The 21,517-nt window shown below is 40.9% G+C and overlaps 1 protein-coding gene across 1 annotated transcript in view; it reads right to left on the bottom strand.

The window, feature by feature from the left end:
• TAF3 (TAF3 RNA polymerase II, TATA box binding protein (TBP)-associated factor, 140kDa) overlaps positions 1-16,848 on the bottom strand; it is a 28,526-nt gene extending 11,678 nt beyond the window's left edge. Inside the window, exons 1-2 of the mRNA XM_009576421.1 lie at positions 15,016-16,848; positions 9,951-10,033 (exon numbers count right to left, since the gene is read on the bottom strand). Coding sequence (XP_009574716.1) covers positions 9,951-10,033; positions 15,016-16,848 — 1,916 coding nt within the window. The remainder of the gene's footprint in view (positions 1-9,950; positions 10,034-15,015) is intronic.
• Between the last annotated feature and the right edge of the window lie 4,669 nt (positions 16,849-21,517).

Raw genomic sequence — 21,517 nt, 5'->3', positions numbered from 1 at the left:
GCAGAAATCACTCAGCAGTGGGAGGTGGAGGCAGCTGCTCTCAGCATTGGTGGTGGAAACAGATACCCGAGATGCACGGCAAAAAATCAGCCATCGCCAGCCACATCTCTCGCAGGGACTGCCAACTGGACTAGGCTAACCTAGAAAATCAGTTGCTTTATCAAAGATTGGTATCAAGCCTCTCGGTATGGCTCACTTCCGTTTTGTGTTTTATTCCATTACTTCCAAGCCTTTAATCAGCCCTTCCTCCGAAATTGTTTTATAATTATGCGTACTGCTGTCACCGGGTGTCTAGATTACTTTTCCTTTCTTCCCTTCTTCAGCACTTCTATTTTTTCTATTATTTATTAAAAATAGATTTAACAAATATTGCATTTTAAAATAAAAAGTAAATATTACTTGTCACTAAGTCTGCAAATTCAGGACCCAGTTCTTCTTTAGGAGAAAGATTATCCCCTGATTTCAGTGCATAAAGGTCCCTATATTTTGCTTCCCGATTTATTCAGTAATTTCCACCGCCGCCAACCTACTGCTGTTATCCATCTTGTCCTAGTCCTCAGTAAAGGAGAGAATGAGCATAGGATCAGAAGGAAAGTATTCTTTCTGTTCTTGGCTCATACCTATATTATCCTTCATCTTCTCCCTGTCTTCATTTCCATGGTCGTCCTTCTTCCCTTCTTTTCCTATTTGCTCAATATCCTTCACAACATTTAATTCAGTTTGACTTCTGCCAAGCCTGACTTCACCTCCACAGTCTTTTGCCTTGAAGACGTAACTTCTTTGCTCACAGTCCTTTTCTCCTAGAGGTATGATGCTTATTCCCAACATTCTTTTGGAAGGAGTTATTCAATGCACTCTGTAGTCATTTTGCTACAAGTGCCCCCTTCCCACCGGCAGAAAACACCACTTTTGAATCCATTAGGTCTTCAGTCCAGCTGACATTTCTAGCTAACTCCTTCGGTTTATGGACATTTGCACTCTTGAAATTGAATTACAGGTTTTCTACTGTTTATTTTTCCATTACTTTAAGTGAAACAGAGTTCTGCCCTTGGCCTCCACCCTCTGTATCTGTTACACCAGAGTATTTCTCCCAACAACCACAAACACCTTTCTGCCGATGACTCCCAAATCTCCCTCCCATTCTTTCTCACCATCCTGACTTACATCTCCAGATGGTTCATCGCCAGTCTGACAAAACAGAAGTGAGCTGGTAGCGTGGCGTCTTGGTATCTTTCATCTTCTTTTCTCTCTTATCATCAATAACAAGCTGCTCAGAGCTTCGATGTGAAAACCACCTGGCATTATCCCCTTCTGCTGAGCTCTCAACAGCAAAACCAGAAGCTGGTAAAACATGTTTATGCCAATGAGCTCTTTGCAAACTTTCTCTTACATGTTCCTTGCAAACTGCCCTTTATTGTCATTTATTTTGGGAAATGTTATGGGATGTGTGATCTAGAAGCTTGCCCATAAGCCAGTCCTACATCCACTCTCTTCAACGGGAACTAGTATAGAATATGAATTTTATTAACTACCAGAAAATTATGCCACCATGGGTTTAGAAACCTCTAAAACTGTAATTTCCAACTTGTTAGTGAGACACGTTTTCATAAGAACCAAGCAAACCAGCCAGTCCTGAGCTTGGAGCTCTTGGAGCTGCAGATGAATTATTCACAGGACAACTTTACTAAATTCAGGTAGGACCACCTTCTTCCTTTGTGTCTACGGATGGCTACTTCTCTACAGCCCTCTTGTCCATGTCCAGCTCCCAGGAACTGTAACATGAATCCTTGGGTCTATATAGTTTACTCACTTTTGTTTAAAAACTTCAATAAAAGAGTGAATAAAAAGAAGCACCTCTGTCAAAGACAAGAACAAATCAGTACCTTCCTTTTGCAGTCATCTTCTATGGAGGCAAAGTCTATTTTTTAAACAAATACCCATCTGCCTTTCTAATCTTTCACACATATTTGATTGGTTTCTGTTGTGCTTTATAAGGGCAGCTGCTCATGCCCATTTACACAAGAAATTGGTTTATGTGTCTAAACCTGCCTGAAGCATTTTTCGTTTTTTTTTTTTTTTTTTTTTTTTCCCCCAACTGCGGTATACAGTATACAATTTTTTTACTCTTGAGCAATAAGCAACGAAATCAAAGAATCTCACAGTAAGTTGTTTTCTTTCCTAATGACTCAAGCCTTTTTATGGATTCACTTTTGGAGTCATCACCCAATGTGGCCAGCAGCAAAATGAAAATAATTTGCCACAGCCTACCACCTATCATAAGCAGGATGAATAATTAGTTGGGGTGGCTTCAGTAATTAAAAAAAAGAAGGAAAAATGCTAAGGACTACATGTGAAGTTGGAAATAACTCACACTCAAGGAAGAAAAAACTCTTCTAAATCACCTCTAGAAATATAAACAAAAATGATCATTTACTTCTTTTGGTAAAAGGGATATGGTATTCTTCAGTTGTTTTATTTTTTTCATGTAAAAGCTGCAATCCTGCAGCAAGGGAGAGGCTGGGGAACCTCCACTGAAGTGAAGGAGACTTTTGGATGGATACAAGACCACACATGGGGATTCTACTGCAGGATCGGGGCCAATATGTTACGCTAAAAAAGAACAATCGGGAAAGGGATATGAATCATACCCAAGACAATATCTTCATTAACATACATTCAGCATTTAAAAAGGCACTGAAAATCAGTCCTCCAGCTCTTATAATTTAAAAGACTACAGAACAGAAAAATGTGGGTATGTATATACACACACAAACACACACACAGATTTATGAAAGCTGTAAAGATCACTGGAATTCCTTAAGCACACCTCTGTGGCCTGGGAGAGGAGCAAGATCATTTTTCATTACTTTGCCTCCTCACTTAGGTGGTCTATTGATCATATCAAAAATGATTTCACCACTACATGCTCTTTTCCATCTCACAGCAAAAGCTGGATTGACACTCAGAGCTTTAATTCTGTTAACGGATGGTTAACACGGTCTTTCTCTGCTAAGTGCTACACTGTAAAATAATTGGGATACCCATTAGTCCTGCAATAAACACAGACTTTCGCTGCCCGGACTCTATTGTTTAGTTTTCCCAAACAGTGGTTTACCCTTCTACATTTTTCTCCCTGAAGTATCACTTTTTCCCTCCTATTTAATTCCACAAGAAGTTCTCCTCCAGAGCTTTCTGTTGAATAAGCAACGTCTCGCAGGGTAACCAACACCGCCCACAGCTGTGTCCCACAATAGCCCCATGCTGCTTGCATTACGTCTTTCAGAGGATTTGGTCACGGTGCCTTAACTGCTCCAAACACTGCTCTTATTCATAAAAATGTGCGGAAGGAGGGGCTTCCAGCAGGATTCCTTTACCTGTTTCCCCACCACAAAACAGTGAAATAAATGGAATGGGTCATGAGCTACTTGGCTGCTAATGCAAATCTATGGCTTGACAAGTCAATAAAAAGCCAATCCTTTCCTCCCCAGCCACACATAGGGAGCCAAGGCTAGAGGCAAACAATTTGGATATGCCTACACAGGGAGGTTAATGAACACCATTATTCAGCTATTGTGGGCAAACACTATGAAGACAGTAATCTAAATTATCAAAGTCTGAGTAGCTCTCCACTAAATAGCACCCGAAGTTCAAAAGTTTCTTCACACGGTCTGATTTATCCATATGAGAACAACCCTATTAAAAATTAAAGCTCCTTGAATATCCACCAAAGAAGATACTGGAAAAATAAGATGCATTCTTGGAAACTACATAGGGCAGAATTCTAGTTTAATTGAAGCTAATAGCAAAGTCCTGTCTTAGCTAGCTAGCTTTTTTTCCACAACTCCCAGGGAGTTGGAGCAGTGTTCAAAAAAATACATATTCATGTTACAGCAGCAACTACAGATCACCAGTGAACTTCAACTACAGATCACCAGTGAGCTTAGGGGAACACCAACACAGTCCTTGCCTAATTTCTTGTCTTCAACCAGGTCAATAAAAAACGTATTGATGGTAATACCACCTTCTTCTCTCCTCCCTTGGTGTCATTACCTATTTAAATTCTGATTGTGTGTGTGTGTAGTTTTCCCAAGAAAATTCAACCTCTGGAGAGTTTGCAGCTCAACTCTTAGGTAAATTAAGCTTGTTGCAGATAGAAGATCCATCATTTAGGCATCTGTTTTTGGAGAACATTACCCTATAATAAACTTGGTGGTACTCTGCATGCTGCAGGTTAGATAATAAAGTTTTACAGAATTCCAAAAAGTATGACTAAAGAACTGTTTCACTGCAATTCTGTTGCCCAACTGTGGTTGCACTTAAAATAATGAATTCTTGAGCAAGTAGCAGTGATGACCCAAACCCTGTAAATTTATGAAAAATAAACTCCTCCAACAGTCCAGCTGTGTTTCAGGTAGGGTTATAGTGTCAATGTGGAGATCTTCTCAAGCTACATTTCCTTTCAGGCTTCCACTTTTTCAGACACACGCTATTTTGCCAACTTATAAAAATACATGCTATGAGCACTTTATTGTGATAGAAGTTCTTAGATGGACAATGACAGAAACTCGGGGTAATAAAACAGATAGCAACAGGACAGGTTCCCCTGTCCTCTTAGTCCCAAAAGTATGCTTCTGGGTCACCAATATTACACAGAGAGGTCACATCTACTGGTCACAAAATAATTTGGTCTATATATATGCCACTTGGCTTTGAGATTCCCTACAAAGGATGTCAGCTAGCTACGCTGGTGGCTTTTGTCATGGAGATATCATGCAGTCGAGTGAGCCTCCAAACGAACATAAGTTAGGCCTTGGACTGATAATATCCTACCAAGCGATAAAAACCTTTAGTGGGGTCAATTAAGTATCTGGATAACAAAAATTTTTCTACCCCTTAATCCTTTTAGGATTTTATTTTGCAATCCAGAGGTTATTTAATATACATTTTTTATAGACACATATGCACACATATCTGAGCATGTGTGCGATTTGTTTTTGGAGAAAGTCACATATCTACTCACTTTAAAAATATGTAAGACAAGGGGCAACTTCATTAGAGCAGCAGGTCAGGTTTACAAGTTAAACACTGTTAAAATACTTGTCTCTCCCCTTCTCATGTCTGGTTTCCAGGTTCCCTGCTCATGGGAGAGCTATGATAGAATGCAGTACGAGTCTGGAGCAAAAGCCCGACATGTTAAGGTAAATTGGGGGACCCGATTTCACAAAAAATATATATCCTGCTTCTAAGTCACAGAAGCACTGAAACAGCACCAGTGAATGGTGCGCTGCATTATGGTCTGGCATTAGTGTCAGAAGCCATGTGTTTTTTCTTAAAAACTGTATTTAAATGTAGAATAAATTTTTCTGATGTATCGAAAATTACAGGACACACTTTTGCTGAAGTTTATATCAACTGTAGTAGTAGCTGGAATCTCAACACCTCATCGATAGATATGCTTTTTAAAAACTTACGTGTGTGAAAAATGATTGTGCTTAGGAAAAATAACTAGACAAAAAGAAACCATGATGCAATTGAATAGAAGCATTAAATTCTGCTCATCATTTGCAGTTGATTTAAAATTTAAAAGTCTATACTAGCTGTGGTGTTTTGTTTGGTTTTGTTTTTAAAAAGATAGCATCTCTAGTTCCTTCCTATACTAACTCAGTTAGCAATCTACCTTGATAACACTGGAGTGGAAAAAAACCCAGTGAAAAACCCTTCCAACATATCATTCAAATCATATCTAAAAAGGTGGTCATAAATATTTTAGAACCCAAGCAAACTAATAAGAGCTAGGCCCATTAAGGATAAGATCTTTTACAACAAATTAAATAAAACAATTTATTGAAGCCTGGACTTGAGATAAACTAGATTTACTAGCTGACCTTTTATTCATTTAAAGAACAAAATTAGCCCTAATTGCATTAGAATGGAATCCAGTAAATTTCTTCTAATGTGGCATCCATGCAAGTATTGCTGTAATTGTTTACAACTAAGATGGAAATGCTTTGATTATAATCTACTTTCTTCTTGTTTTACTGTGCAGTTAAAACACTTGCAGAAAAACCTGAAGTAGAACAGTTTTTCCAATATTGGGTTCTCCATCCTTCAGCAACAGTACCTTTTCATGTCTATTAACCTAATGTTATTAATAGCCGTCTCTTTTGAACTGATGTGTGTTGTAAGAATATTTGCACACCAGACAAGCTCGAATGCAGGGATCACTTTGAATCTAGGAGCAACACGTACTCATATTCACAGAAACAAGAAAGAAGACTTCTCTGCCGCTACCATCGCTGCTTTGTATGTTGCTCCAAGCAGAGGAGCCAAGAAGCAAAATGATAGAGAATAAACTGTTTGCTACACTGCAAAGGCATTTTCCTCAGCACTGCTGCACTATTTGAGCAAACTTGTTACTGTCGTCGTGCTGTGTTTACGGTGTGATGTGAATCTCCATTCCAAGCACCATCAATCTGACACTTTTTCTTCAGACACCTGAAAGACTCTGTGGCCTCACCAAGATCTGTAAGTACTCCATTAAAGACAACGTTTTATATGAAGTTGCCCCAAAACAAACCAACCTCCAGTTGAATAGGTACTTAAGTACCTCCAAAAGCCTCCAAACAGATCTTGTCTCTACCAGAGGAAATTGAAACAACTCGTTAGTCCATCTAGTTTTTACTCATCAGATTCTATGAATCCCCAAAAACTTTTCTCATACCTTTCCATGGCGATTCATGGTATTCTCAAACAATCCCATGCTAGTAAACTCCAGCGACATGCTAACTGAAACATGTTTCCATATGATAATTACCAGATATTCTGAACTTCGTTACCAACACAGATAAAACAAAAGTTTAACTTTCCCTTAACATACCACGTCACAAAAGCTTTTGTTTCTGTCTGTTACGAGCTACTTAAAAGGTTGATGATCCTGCTATGGTTTTTTCAACTAATAACTTTAAATAGAGGTCGTAGAGACTTCTGGCAACTCCAGATGTCCAAGCCACACACAGCTATGTAACGCTTTGCCTCAGAGCCACACCAGTCCCTTTCATAATGATCACAACACATGAAAACGAAAATACGCTGAGTTCAGGCTGAATATTAATTGTTGAGGATGAAAGCAAAAGTATTATTTAGAGTAGGACAGCTCCACTGCAAGCCCTGCCGCATTAGACACCAGATCGACACGCAACACAAAACAGCTCCCAGAGCCACATGGCGCAAACTATATTTACTTGTGTAACGGCAAATTTCTTCCTGGATTTTGCCTTGGAAAACTATGACAAATCCTAAAAGCTATTACAAAGCTCTATAAGTTCTTGTCTGCCATCAGTCAGAAGGTGCAATTGGGTGATACAGCCATTACAACAGGACAACTTTAGAATGCCAGTATGGTGGGCAGTGAGGAGATATTTAAGGTAGAAAAGGGAATCCAGTAAGCAAATAGAGATGGAATACTAATGACTCAAACCTCATTTGGTTACGCAGCCTAAAGCAATCTCAATGATGAGCACCACATGGAGAAGATGAAGTTCCCCTCCTAGGCCCAGTACAGATGCTGCAGAGAGCTGGAGCACAACCATTTTTTAGCATTTGCTACCAGCTGCCTCCAGGACTCCCCTGCCCCTGAAGATCTTGGCCCTGGTGTTTAATTCTCCCCTAATTTGTCTAGAAACTCTGAGCTAAGTCAGTGCCCTGGTTTCGGCTGGGATAGAGTTAATTTTCTTCCTAGTAGTTGGTGTAGTGCTGTGTTTTGGATTTAGTATGAGAAGAATGTTGACAACACACTGATGTTTTAGTTGTTGCTAAGTGGTGTTTATGCTAGTCAAGGGCTTTTCAGCTTCCCATGCTCAGCCAGGTGCACAAGAAGCTGGGAGGGAGCATAGCCAGGACAGCTGACTCCAACTGACCAAAGGGATATTCCATACCATAGGACATCACGGTCAGCATATAAAGCTGGGGGAAGAAGAAGGAAGGGGGGGACGTTTGGTGTGATGGCGTTTGTCTTCCCAAGTCACCGTTACGCGTGATGGAGCCCTGCTTTCCTGGAGATGGCTGAACACCGGCCTGCCGATGGGAAGCAGTGAATGAATTCCTTGTTTTGCTTTGCTTGCGTGCGCAGCTTTTGCTTTACCTATTAAACTGTCTTTATCTCAACCCAGGAGTTTTCTCACTTCTACCCTTCTGATTCTCTCCCCCATCCCCCCGGGGGGTAGTGAGCGAGCGGCTGGGTGGTGCTCAGTTGCCGGCTGGCGTTAAACCACGACAGTCAGCTTTGTGTATCTCCCATCCTGGAGTTGAGGTTTAAACTGCAGGCTCTGCCGTGCTAAGTATCACACCACCTGAGGTCCTCAGATGGTGGTCAAGGTGCCACTAAAGACGCACAAAGGAAACTGGAATAGAAGCGGATTTCCCAAAAGGTCATAAAACAAGATGTCAGTATCTCTGACCCACTACGGGCTGGCAGGGCTGACGATGATGTACCCATATGATTTATAGCAAGCAGATGGAGTCTGAAGTCCCTTCTCAAAAGTCTGTGGGTATAATAAAGGCTGGGGTGAGGTAAGATGAAAAGCAAAGTCAACTCTTCGGTGCTAAAATATGGCTTCAGAACTTTAATTTAGAAGTTCTGCCTTGAAAATATGACTTAATTTTCCCCATATAAACACTTGTACAGTCCTTGAAAAAGGAGTTTAAAAGTATCCATAGCTCCTCAAGAAGGAAAATGGGTTTGTGGGCTTTAAAGGGACAGTCTGTCCAGCCGTGCACATTCAACTCATGCACAGCAGGACAGACAACTGCTCTGAGAAAGCTGGAGCTTTCATACAGCAATCTGAGGCACAGAAATTTTAGATCACACTCAAATATTGTGAAAGGAAGAAAGCAGAAACGGTTGAAGAGCAGGAAAAAGCCCTGATATTTGGGGTGGGGGTGTCCCATAGAAACCAAGAAATGACTGAAGTCCTGAAGCAACTTCAAACCAGTAAAACTCACAGTTACCTACTGAGGAGGAGTAGGACAGCATAAAAAACCAGAATAATCATCAAATCATCAAATGCCACTTAACTTATAAAGCAGAAAAATTAGCGACTAGGAGATTTAGTTCAGAATGGCTATAAAAGAGAAACAACTACATTAGCGATATTTAATGTGATGAATGGAAAAGAAAAATCTGTTTGGTGCTCATGTTTACCATCAGACATGAAAGTGTGCTCTGCGCCATTAAAACCATGAAAAACCTGATTAAAAGAAACCCTTCACGTACAACACAGGACCAGCCTAAAAAGCCCAGTGACGCACGGTTTCCCCAGCCTCTCCAGCCACCTGTTTATGCTGTATGATCTCAGGATAGGGATCATCCTATTTATGCTCATACAGTACAAAGTAACTACTATTTGTACAACAGCATCCAATAATTAGGGAGCTAATGAACCAACATTTGAAATGCGTTAGGTACACTCATGAATAATCATCAACAGTTATAATAAAACAGATGCATATAAAGGAATCTCAACTGTTATGTTTTAAAGCATAAAACAACTGTTAGCTGAAGAGCATTATGAAACTTGGCTATAGGTTACAGTAGGGATAACTGTCCATTACGGAAACCTCACTAAATGTCACTGCAGGCATCATACGAGTCTAGATGGAGTCTTATAATCCATGCCCTAGAAAGGCACAGAGTAGGAAACACAGTAGGATGGACGGAAGACGACGGGTCCCACTTGGAGAGTAGAAGAAAAAAGGCAAAATGTCCAAAAAGTTTCTATTGGTAAGTGTTCTGCTTGATTTTTCATTAGAATGGTCAAAAGATGTCATAGCTGTATGAATATCATTTGCCACTAATCTTTATGTGTTTCCCACTGAAAATAAGAGCTAACACAAGTGACAGAGGATGAACTGTGGTAAGCATACACCTTGCAGATGGATTTATTTGTACTTACATCTTGTCTTGGCCTGCGCCCACTCTTAATGTCAGCCGAGGAATAACCGGTGATGGAGCCGGAACAACTGGTTCCACCTTTATCTGTACAAGGGAACACAATCATCAATCAAAGACTGCAAGCAGACTCCCAAAACATATTAATTACATGAAAGCACTGATGGAGTTAACCAAATAGAGTATATCGGCTTAATGAGACAGACCTATGACGGACTGATCACCGCTCTCTCACGCTTCATGCTGTAGCATGGACAGTCAGAGTTTGTTGGGAGCTCCCAGCCATCGCAAATCACAAACATGAATTCTAGACTAAAAAGTCAACTTGAAATTTCATTGCATTTGTACCTGCTCATACACTTTGTTAACAAGTCTTCCCGATTTATTATTTTTCTAGAGACACAAAAAACCCCAGTGTGTTTCTAAACAATGACATAAAATGCTTTGACCTTAGTACTCAAACTTGACAGGTGCCCACTGGTGTTTGCACTTTTTTCTGAGATTTAAATTCAGTTATTTCCCAGGTTTATCACATAAATGTACTGTGACCCTCTTGAATAAAAATTAGACACACAGGAAGCAAATAAACTCCAAGCACCAATACTCAATACCTTATGAAAGTGCTTATCCACATAGGTATAACAGAACCACTGCTTTTTAATGCAATTAGGCTGAGGGGTTTCTAATGGCTATTTTTCAAATGACCTGGTTTTCAACATCAGTATCTGGTGCAAGTTTAGACCTCTTGAATATGCCGTTAAACTCTTTGAACCAGTATCTGCCAAAATTACCAACTCCCATTGAGCTACTGCTTTGCAAAACCTGTATAGAATCATCTCAGATTTTACAGTTGACATTGTTAATGATTCTCCATACACAAATTGCTCAACTTATATCCATATATATAAGTGTATATATATTTTATATATGTGTGTATATATTGAAAGAGAGGGAGGCTGATCTCATTTTGAGCATCATCATATTTAATAAAATAACCACTTAGCTGAATCTGGTCCAGGAACTTAAAGAGACAAAAATAGTATGCATACACTAAATGGAAACCCAAGCAACTCTCAGTGGGAGAAATCTGTTTTAAAAAGCTTTCATAAAGAAAGGGAGGGCAAACAATTCAAAGCACAGAAAGCAGCGCAGGAGACAGCAGGCCAGAGTGGGAGGACTCAGTTAGGACTTCCATTGAGGAATGGTAATGACAAAGTCCCGTGCCACGCACCTTGCCCAAAGAATCGGAGCTGCTCATCAGGAGAGGTCTACTCCAGAGAGAGAAGGGCTGCAGCCTGAGTAGTCTTTCTGTTTTGACACAGTTAACCATGCTTTTCAATAAAGCTCTCCATGGATATGTATTAGCCTACTTCACAGGTCTCTCTCTACTCTGTTTATATAGCACGATTTTTTTGTTATGTCATTCCCCTGGAGTGTTGCAAGAGGTTTTTTCCTCTGGAGCTCCTAATGCCTGGAACAATTTCACTACCACTTTCCATAGGCAAGTCTCTTAATCTTAACCTGTAGCGTTGTCCACTGGATAGAGACATGGAATTGAACCCTGAGTACAGGAGGCTCAGGCACATGCCTTAGATTATCTTACCTCTTTTCCTGCAGGTTCTTCCTCCTTCTGTAGTGCCTATTTCAAATACAAAACTTCCTAGGACAAGCACTGCTACTTAACTTCCAGCACACAGCACAGAAAGATACTCATGTCATCCGTCTTTTGTATTAAGGCCTTTTGTATTATTATTTGTATACCACCAAGATGTTCTAAAAAACGGTGGTGTGGGCTCATGCGGCCGAAGAAAAGCACACTTCTTTATGCTCAGATACCAACGTCGCAGTCTGCTGTGAGAGGAAAACTGGGCTCCACGACAATCCTAAATCTTATCCTTTGATAAGGATAGGGGAGAGGAAGCATCTTTCTACAACATGGGTTTGTGTGTAAGGTTTGCATAATGGAGCAGAGGGAAAATCAAGGAGCATTCACAGTTATATCCTGGATATCCTAGTTTTCCTCTACATCGATGATAGGATTTTGACTCACGAGTAAGGGCAGTTTACTTTGGGGCAGCTCTGGCAAGCCCTGCCCCGATGCAAGGATGGCTCCATTTCTCACGAAGCAGTTCCTCAACTACTTTAGTTTACATCTCAGCGTATTAAGGTTAGCTGAAACTGGGTCAGCAGCTGCCTCGTGAGCTGCTCAGTCACTCCTACAGCACGCCCGCTAATCTCCATCGTAGAAGTGGGGTGTAACTGCTTCTACTCTTTGCTTTTAATTTGGCAGTGCATGCAAGGCAGCGCCCCAGCTCACTGTCTCCTTTTCTGGCTCCAAGGGCAGCACCCCAACACTTACTGCAGAGCACAGAGCTGCAGGCAAGCCCTACGCAAAAGCTCCTCTTCCTCGGTCCCACCACCGAACACTTCTGGCATGCAGCCTTCAGCTTCTGCTTTCTGCCATTTATGCAGAGTGTCAGTTGCTGTTCTGTTTCTTCCAGCAGCTTGGGGCAAAATTACAGGGAAAACTTGATAAAAAGCTTCAATTCCCCAACAGGATGGGATGCACACTTATGTAATAACTATAACGATACTGAAAAATGGAAACATTACCGTAGAGTCACTCTTTTGTTAAGTACAGCAATATTAGAAATAGAAATCTGGTATTTTCTGCTGGCCATCAAGAGCTGAAACCGCAGTTAGCCCACAAACTCATCTTTCAGGTTGCGCCTACGCCTCCGAAGTGGACGTGCCGAGGAAGGTGAAGTGTCCGAGCAGTAACTTGATCATTTGCTCTTACAGCACAACTGCTGGCTAAATAAGTCATTGTGTGACCTAAAAGCTAAATTAAGGAAACATGTACTTTTAGGGGTTAAAATGAAAGAGCAGCATTCTGGAGTAATACTGGGAATTGGGGCCAGCAGAAGAGCATTTACAGTGGATTACTAAGCTTCCCAAATCACCAAAGAGGTAAAGTCCAGCAATATAAGACTCCTTTGTAGCTAACTAAAAATACATTGTCAGTGGATTTGTCCAGTTTTATGTATAAGCAATACTTCTTTCACCTGAACTAATACTAGTAGTCATATAAGCCCCTTATTGCCATGTGCTGCATTTTTTTTGCTAATCTTCAAGGATTTAGCTTCTTTGCCACATACCTCAGGGCACCAACTGATAAAGCTCTAACTCTCCATTTTTCCAGGACACCAGCAGTGCGGCCTTGCAAAAAATGAAAATCGCTCAAGAGATTTAAAGGGGAAATTTATTTTTAAAATCCTGACTTGCAGCAAAGAGGTGGATTTAAAAAAAGCTTATCTATCAAGGATCAGTTTAAATTTTAATTCTAACGGGGGATTCTTTCATGCATTCTAGCTTTAAAGTTTATCTTTTGACAGGGACTTTTTGCCAAGGTAATGGGCAGCTTTGTCAATTTAATTTGTCCAAGTTTTTATTACCGTTGAACTCCTTTTCCTAATATATATATGTTCAGTCTATACCAAAGCTTTACCAGTTTGTATTTGTTTGTGTGTCTGTTATACTGCTCTAAAGCAAACTAGATATAGAGATTCGCAGGAGAAATGCAAAATCGAATGTATGAAAAACAAGCAACTCGTTGTCTTTATTTTATATACACACATATTTAACTTAAAAAGAAATCTCTGCAGAAATTCTCAGTGGAATACTGACAAAAAATCTCAGGCATGAAGGGCAGACAGACAAAATGGGGAATCCATGAAAGTGTTGCTGCAGTCTAAAACCAGACATTAAATTAACATGGACAACTGGACCACCACCCTGCCGATCACCGACTCATCCACAGCAGGTAAATATTAGTACTCCAGATCACCCGGATTCTGCACTGAAAAACCATTTGTCAACTGAAAAAATATGTCAAGTTTTGAAATCAGCAGTTTGTTTCAAGTCCAGCAGGTAGCACAACAGGGCACAGTGGCAAAAAAGGAAAGCGAGGAAGGTCCCAAATCTGAGCTTGTACGAACTGTGTATTACACTCAAAGCAGGATGTAAAGAGCATCTTGGTAAAACCAGAACTTGCATAGTGCTTCCTAATGCTAAGGAGAGATTTAGGAAATCCTGTATCCAAGGTTATCGCATATGAAGACAATCTCTTTCTTTTCTTCTTTTTTTCTTCTTTTTTTTTACATTAACAATTTCATGCATATTATAAGGTGAAGTGACAAAAAATTAGAGCAAACCCTGAATTAGGGGAGCCATTTCTAAAGGGATTTCAAATCTGATAACATGCAAATACGCTGGTTTCATTTCTTAAATATTAAACATATTCTCAAGATTAGGTGATATTGGAAAGAAGAAATTATCTTCGGCTGATGTAAATCAGTAAGAGTTACAGGAGTGGAAGGAGCTCAACCCACTTGAAAACTAGCTCTCCTCTTCTCTCTCTCAAGCATAAGACTCAAAATGAAAGGTGACATTTGAACATTTAGACCATAATTTGAAAACAATTTTCTTCCTTCAAACAAACTGGAGCAACAAGGGGGCGGTCTTGCTAAGAGAGGATTCAGCAGCTCTTCTGAACATCTGAGATAACTGGTGAACTTGTTTATCTGAAGGCAGTCTGCTCCTCATTTCTGTCTACCTGGTAATTTACAGACTTCTACAAGCTTTGAAACAGTAGACTCTTAGAAATTAAATGTAAAGTTTATATGGAAGGTATATGGTTGCTGGCCTTACTAGTGGAAATGTACAGAACAAAATTTGTGCATTTCAACACTACATACATTTGTTGTGTGTGTGCTGTTGTTGCGCCTGAGCCCCAGCTTTTCAAAGTGAAAAGCAAGTGGAGAAAAACCAGAAGGACAATCTCACATTTCAAATTCACAAAATTGAACTTCTATTGTCTTCCAAAGAGGGGGGACGATCCCTGAAACTCTTGGGGGACAGCTCTTCCTTGGAGCTGTTATTTTTAAAAAATACCAAACCTGTAATCACACATCTCCTAAAAGCTCTTAAACAACACTCAGCAGCAAATACAGGAATCCATGTGCATTTTTCAAGCAAGCATGCCATCTCAACTCATCTAAACAGCTTACCTTTTCATGTTTGTGTTTCTCTTTTTCTTTCTCTTTCTTTTCTCTTTCTTTCCTCTCCTTTTCCTTCTCCTTCTTTTCCTTTTCTTTGTCCTTCTCCCTTTCTTTCTTTTTCTTCTTCTCTTTTTTGTCTTTCTTCTTCTCTTTTGGTTTCTCTTTGTCCTCAAACAGTTTTTCAGGAAGCATTGGAGACAAGGAAGGTAACATGCTGGGGAGCCTCATGGCAGTTGGTGTGCTGAACAAGGGCAAAGACATTTCTTTGGGAGGTAACACAAGAGGTGCTGATGGAGTCTTTATCTTATCTTCCTTACCCTTATCTTTAAGTTTCTCTTTGTCTTTCTTATCCTTGTCTTTTTTACCTTTCTCTTTCTCTTTCTTTTTATCTTTATGTTTTTCTCTCTCTTTTTTGGTATTGCCATCTTTCAACTTTACTTTTGTGTCAGTATCCTCAAAGTCCTTTAGCTTGAATTTGTAGGGATCAAGATCATCATCTTTGAGTAGTTCCTTCCACTGAAATTTCGCTTCCTTGTTTCCTTCCTTGTCTTTATCCTTCTCCTTGTTCTTTTCCTTCTCCTTATTTTTCTCCTTGTTTTTCTCTTTATCTTTTTCCTTTTGTTTTTCTTTCTTCTTCATTTTTGTCTTCAGCTCCTTTTTCAATTTCTTTTTCACTTCTACCGATGAAGCCAACTTGGTTTTCTCCTCATAGACCTTGAGAAGAGGTTCTGGAGTTGGCGGTGAAGCAGAAGGAGAGGAGAAATAAGGGAAGTTGGTAGGTGGATTAGAAGGTGTCCCCATGTTTGCCTTTCGAATGACCTCATCAATCGAGTCATCCATTGTCCATGAAATGTCTGAACTTGAAGTCCCACCTGAGGGAGGTATTGGAGTTGCTCCTGCCTTATTTGCATTATTGGCAGAAACAGAAGGTTTAGGAGTCGTAGTCTCTGAAATAGAAAGTCTTTTAGGACTGGTAAAAATTTCCCCTTCTGATTCGGAACCAGAGGAAAATTCAAAGGGGTCCGGTTCTCGTTCTGCACATGCACGAGCAATCACAGCATCGATTGAATCATCAATGGTCTTGTCCATTACTGGTACTTTCTTAGTCTGGTTTTCAATATTTGGCTTGGTGGCAGGCTCAGGTGGCGTCTGTCCTTGTTTTACTTGAATGTTTTCCTTTCCTATCTTGTCACTTAATGCAGCCAGAGGGGTTCTACTTGGCGTTTCAGGCTTCACAGGTGGTTGGGGAACATGAGCAGGAACCTTTGGACTTTTAGGACTTTTTGGGCTCTTGGCGCGACCTGGTGACTTTTTTTCTTTGGATCCAGTTTTTGGTGAACGTATGGGACTTCCAGTTACCACTGGCGAGGGCATAGTTTTAGGTGATTTTGTCTTCTGTCCTGGAGAACTTGTTTTGGACTTTGTTTTGGGTACAAACGGCTTTGCCTCTAAAGTTTTGGGGGTTGGCACTTGCGATTTTGCAATGGGAGCCAACATTGGTGGTTCTGGTGAAGGAGGGGCTAAGTCTGTACTGTCCTGAACATGAACTGGAGAAAGCATTGGTGGTACTTTTTGAGTATTTATTGAGCTAAGAGGCTCACGTGGTTCCAAAGCTCCGTCCAAGGTGTCCCCTTTGGAAACAGATAGTTTTGGCCGTTTCACAGGTGGAAATTCCTCAGCCTCAGGACTTTCTAACGGTCTCTTGCTCAAGTAGTTCTCATCATTAATTGCCTCATCCTCTTCCATATCTCCCTCTTCTTCCAGTGGCACCTGCATGGCCTCTGCAGATGTACCTCCATCGGTAGGCACCTGTTCCTCTTCCTCTTCTGTAACAAAGAACATTTAAAAAAAGCATTAGGATAATTAAAAACGTGTTTTACAGAAACAAACAAGCATCAGAGCAAATGTTGACATGCATCTCAGCCCATAAGAGACAACTGGCCACCTAATAGCTTCTTACTGGTCTATTTGGAAGGAAAGTGTGGCATCTCCTCTGTCGTGCATTGGCCACCATCACAGCTGGCAGGTGCCCTCATTTCAGTGTAACGTCAAACCCATGAGCAAAGGATATGAGGGTAGAGCTCACAATGATGGTAGACCCTGGGGAGCAGGTCCAAAGCATCAGTTCTACCTAAAAATGTCCTGATTATTTCTTCCTGCAGTATTTGGGATTACAGTAACACAAACCTGCTTCATTCATTTTAAGTGAAGGGAGAGAGGTTGAAGCATTTTTTGCTGTAACAAAGTGGACTGTGAAGCATGCATCAAAGTAAAGTTCACTGGAATTAGCTGTCTTGCGTATATATCACACAATTTTGACTGCAGATTAATGACTAGGAAAATGTCTTCCTAAACCTGGCTTGTTTTTCCTGAAGCAGCACAGTCTGAAGGTTAAAGCAGAGGACTAAGCCCTATTCAACCTGCCAGGTTCTGTCTCTGATACCATCTTAAGAGCTTGCTGCATACGGACGTTATCTGTTATGAGTATATAGGAACACCCCAGCATTGCGTGTGTGTGTGTTGGTTTGGATCAGGAGCACGCCTTTTGAAATCCATCTCCCCATCATCCCCGCTTACTGTTGTTTTATTTGCACCATGGAGCAATCCTGGAGTGCATATGCTGGCTTCCTGCTATAGTGGAATCAAAATGAAAGATTATGTTGCCAGAGGAATACACCTAACATGCTCCAGTTGCAAGTGGGCATTCAGGCTATGAGACCAAAAAAACAGCTTCTGAAAATAAGATAAACCTGAAACATGCACAGTGTGGACATCAGGCACCAACTGTTTCAAGCCAGCGTGGACACTACCTGCGTGATTGGTCTGGTTTTTTTGTTTAATAGCAATTATTTTTTTTCCTACATATAACACCATCTTCAGTCCTACACACGTGACATTATGGTGCAGAGAAAGGAGAAAATTCACTTGAGATCTCCCAGCAAATCCACGGCAGGTTTGAGAAGAGAACCTCTGATCTCCCCAACCACAGCCAAGCACTTTATCCTCTTGGATACACTTCCTCACTTTCAAAATGGAATTATCCAAGCAGGAAAAAGGATTCTTAGTCTGGAATAAGAACGAGCACACTGGCGTTAACTTGACATATTTATATTTGCTGTAATTACGTCATGACACCGATGCCAGTTAACATTTCTGCGTAGACAACCTCACTTCGCTTTACCCCATGCTTCTGTTTACCCACCTGCAAAAACGCATGACATTTTGTCTAGCAGGGTTTCTGTGGAAAGATATCAAATGCCCTAAGATTCTCACATGAAATACATAGTAAAAACATTTATTATGACAGCAGATAAACCCCCACCTCTTAATGAGCAGGTGGTTTTAATGAAGCAAACACCGAGAAACTTACAATGTTACACTAACATCATTTAAAGCTTTGTAAGACAGCATCTTTCTGAAATACCTCTTTTCGAGGCATTTATTTTCAGGTTTTCTGTGCTGCTGTTTCTCTACTGTAATGTGTCAATGCTCTGATTTAGGAGAGTTGAGTCAAGAGCCCTGGGCTGCAGCACAAATCTTGCCAGCATCACAAATTAAGTAAAATGAGCTAGCAACTCTGGCTTTTGCCAGGGCCCAGAGGATTTACAGCAGCCAGCCCAGAGAGGAGACTTTGCCTGAGGATAAAGTCTTAGCCTTCCGTGAAAAACAGAAACGTTAGGGAGTTAGGTTTTGCCTGGCTGGGCACTGACATTAAATTTTTTAAACTGCGAAGTTAGAGTATAACTGAGAAATCACTGTGGACCGAGCCTGCACCTGCTATGGGGGAAAAATCTGCTTCCAGATCATGGAAGTAATTGCAATCTCTGTTTAAGCTGTTGCAGAAATCAGCTGCCTTCATCTGCTCAAAACTGTTTTGGAGATGAAGAAATAGCATTCATCAGATGTCATACACCACCAGTTGCTACCGAGCAATCCCCTCCCAACCCCATTCAACCTAGTTCGCCACTGAGAGTTTGTTTTCATTTAAAATTTTAAAGAGCGATAAAATTTAAAACAAACACCATACTTCAAAATCGGGATTTAGAGAAGTCTTCTGCCTCAGCTACAAGATGAAAAATGTAGCCAAATTCAAACATTAGGAAAGACAGGGTTTGATCATGCAGGCTTTAGAGAAAGCAACATAAACTATTTTAATATAAAAAACACAGTGATAAAAAGAGTCAATAAAGTGGAAGAGAAACTACTGCAACGAACAGTAAAAAAAATACATTTACTAGAAAAATCAGAACATTTATTTGCTAACTATTTCTGCCTGGTATCCGCTTAAACAGCCACTCTGTTATACCGTATCTCAAGGAAGTGCATTGCAATATTTCATATTTTTCTAACTCCCTCCCATCCCAAGGTGCTTCTCATGTTTTACCTACTTAGGATTGCAGAAAACCAGCAGCTGCTGGATCAAAGGCGAAAAAACAATTTCAGAGGAGGTTTGGAGAACAGGGACCGGAGTTTTGTACAATAAAAAAAGAGCAATGCTTATTTTTTTTTTAATAAGGCCAAGTAAAGTTTGCACCGGGCCCACGAAGTTTCTGTGATCTTGTGTGGAGATGCCAGGGAAGGGCAGAAGAGGTTAAAGTGCAGTTTGTAGAGGTGAGACTAGAAATTGGGGTGTCTTGGCTCCAGCTTTCATGCACATTCCTGCAAGCCACAAAGACAATTTAGTAAGGAAGCAGAAGCATTACCATCCCTTTTATATGGACTTGGATTCCCCAAAACATCTGGAAAAAATTGCCTGGGTCAGTCCTGAACAATCCAGGGACTAAGGAAGTTCACGAGCACTTAACTACTGACACACATTCACCACTTTTCAGACATGCTCAGATGACAATCTGGAATCCTATCGTGGTCAAATGAAACCCAAATTTCTCTTGGAACAAGGCCACGGTCTGATCCTCAGCGAGGACTGGTTTTCTGCCAGGCAGCGGCTTTCAAACCTGAGCCACCGCAGCTGTGACCGTGGCAGAAAACAATAAAGCACTTTTTTGGGGGGGGTTTAATTAGAGAAAGTGAAATCTCTGTCTTACGTTCAAGAGCCACAGGCTCTTTTTCCTCCAGAAGGATTCATACAGGAGCAGCAACCAAATACGAGAAAACATCAGCTTTTAAGCGTAATCTGCTTGACTTGGCGATGAGCATTTAAAACCACGCAGCCACTTTTTCACCTTCGTCCATCTCATTCGCTACCCGGCACTTCTCGACGCGCAATCCTTTGTGCAGAGGATTGCTTTTTAACTCTCTTTACTGCCATCTCTCCCTATCTCCGGCCACCTTATTAATGATCCGACTCTTGAGTTAGCATCTATAGGTCAAATGGATATCACCTCGGCCATCTGCCCTAATAACTCTCTCCCGTAATGAAAGGAGACTAGAGCTGTTTGGGAGGTTTCTCAAGATAACAGATACATTTTTTTTTTTCTGGTTGTTGTTAGAGAAGTCAGTGCTGGATCAATATTAATGCTCGCATTACTAAAGCTATACAGAGCAATTGTTTATTATGTCAGCTGGGCCCATGTGCAGAGCCCGGGTTCAGAGGATGCACAGGTTGCAGGAGGGATGGGTTCAGCCGTCGCAGCACAGCCCCGAAGGTGAACTTGTCCAACGCTGAAATAAAACAAGCTGACAGCTGTTGGCACGCTGCTTCTGAGAAAACTGTTTGTTAAGACAGCATTTGCTACTGGAGCATATTAGGGTGCGTAACATCGCCCGTGTCTATGTAACGAGGCAAGTTCTTCATTTTCATGAAAGGATGATTTTGAAGTGAAGGGAGGAAGGAATCCACTCCTCTCTTGACATGGGTCTGCAGCGCGATCTCAGGCAGGTCACACTACGTACTGTTGTCTTCCCATCTGACAAGCGAAGATAATTTCATCTCACAGAGGCGCTGTAAAAGCTGAATTTGATAAATACGAAGCTCCTCGGGATCTCTGGACAGAAAGCATTAGAATCCCAAGCCGCGGGGATCTGTCACCACTTCAAATGCTGGAAAATTTCTTAAGCTGAACAGTTCAGGCAAGAAACCAAAACTCCTGCACCTTTTTAACGAAAAACCACTAAAGAAGCACAAAATTTCTTTCTTTGTACATCATGTTCCTGTAGCACAGCAGGGACTCCAAAACCAAAGGCTTATTGAATATATACCTTCTTAATTTGGCCACGGCTCAATTTCAGGACAGCAACACTCAACACTTCAGTAATGAACTCCCAAGTTCACAATGATCGAGGAACTATTTGTCCCTAAAACTGACACAGGGGTACAAAGGAACAGAAATTCTGCCTTTATTGCAGAAAAAGAAGTGCAATCACCCATACCACACTATCACGCTCTCCTGGCTGCCTCATTAGAGGAGGCTGCACACATTGCTCTTTCAACAACAGGTCAGATGAAAGTGAAGGCAGGAAAAAATAGATGCAAAACTCTTCTGATTGAAGAGAAACGCACCTATGTGTAGACATTCTTCAAGCATGAAAACCTATGACACACATATATATA

This window comes from Fulmarus glacialis, unplaced genomic scaffold (genome assembly GCF_000690835.1).
Source record: "Fulmarus glacialis isolate BGI_N327 unplaced genomic scaffold, ASM69083v1 scaffold45974, whole genome shotgun sequence".
NCBI classification, from domain to species: domain Eukaryota; kingdom Metazoa; phylum Chordata; class Aves; order Procellariiformes; family Procellariidae; genus Fulmarus; species Fulmarus glacialis.
Note: the sequence above shows the minus strand (reverse complement) of the source record. Positions and strands in the feature narration are given on the sequence as shown.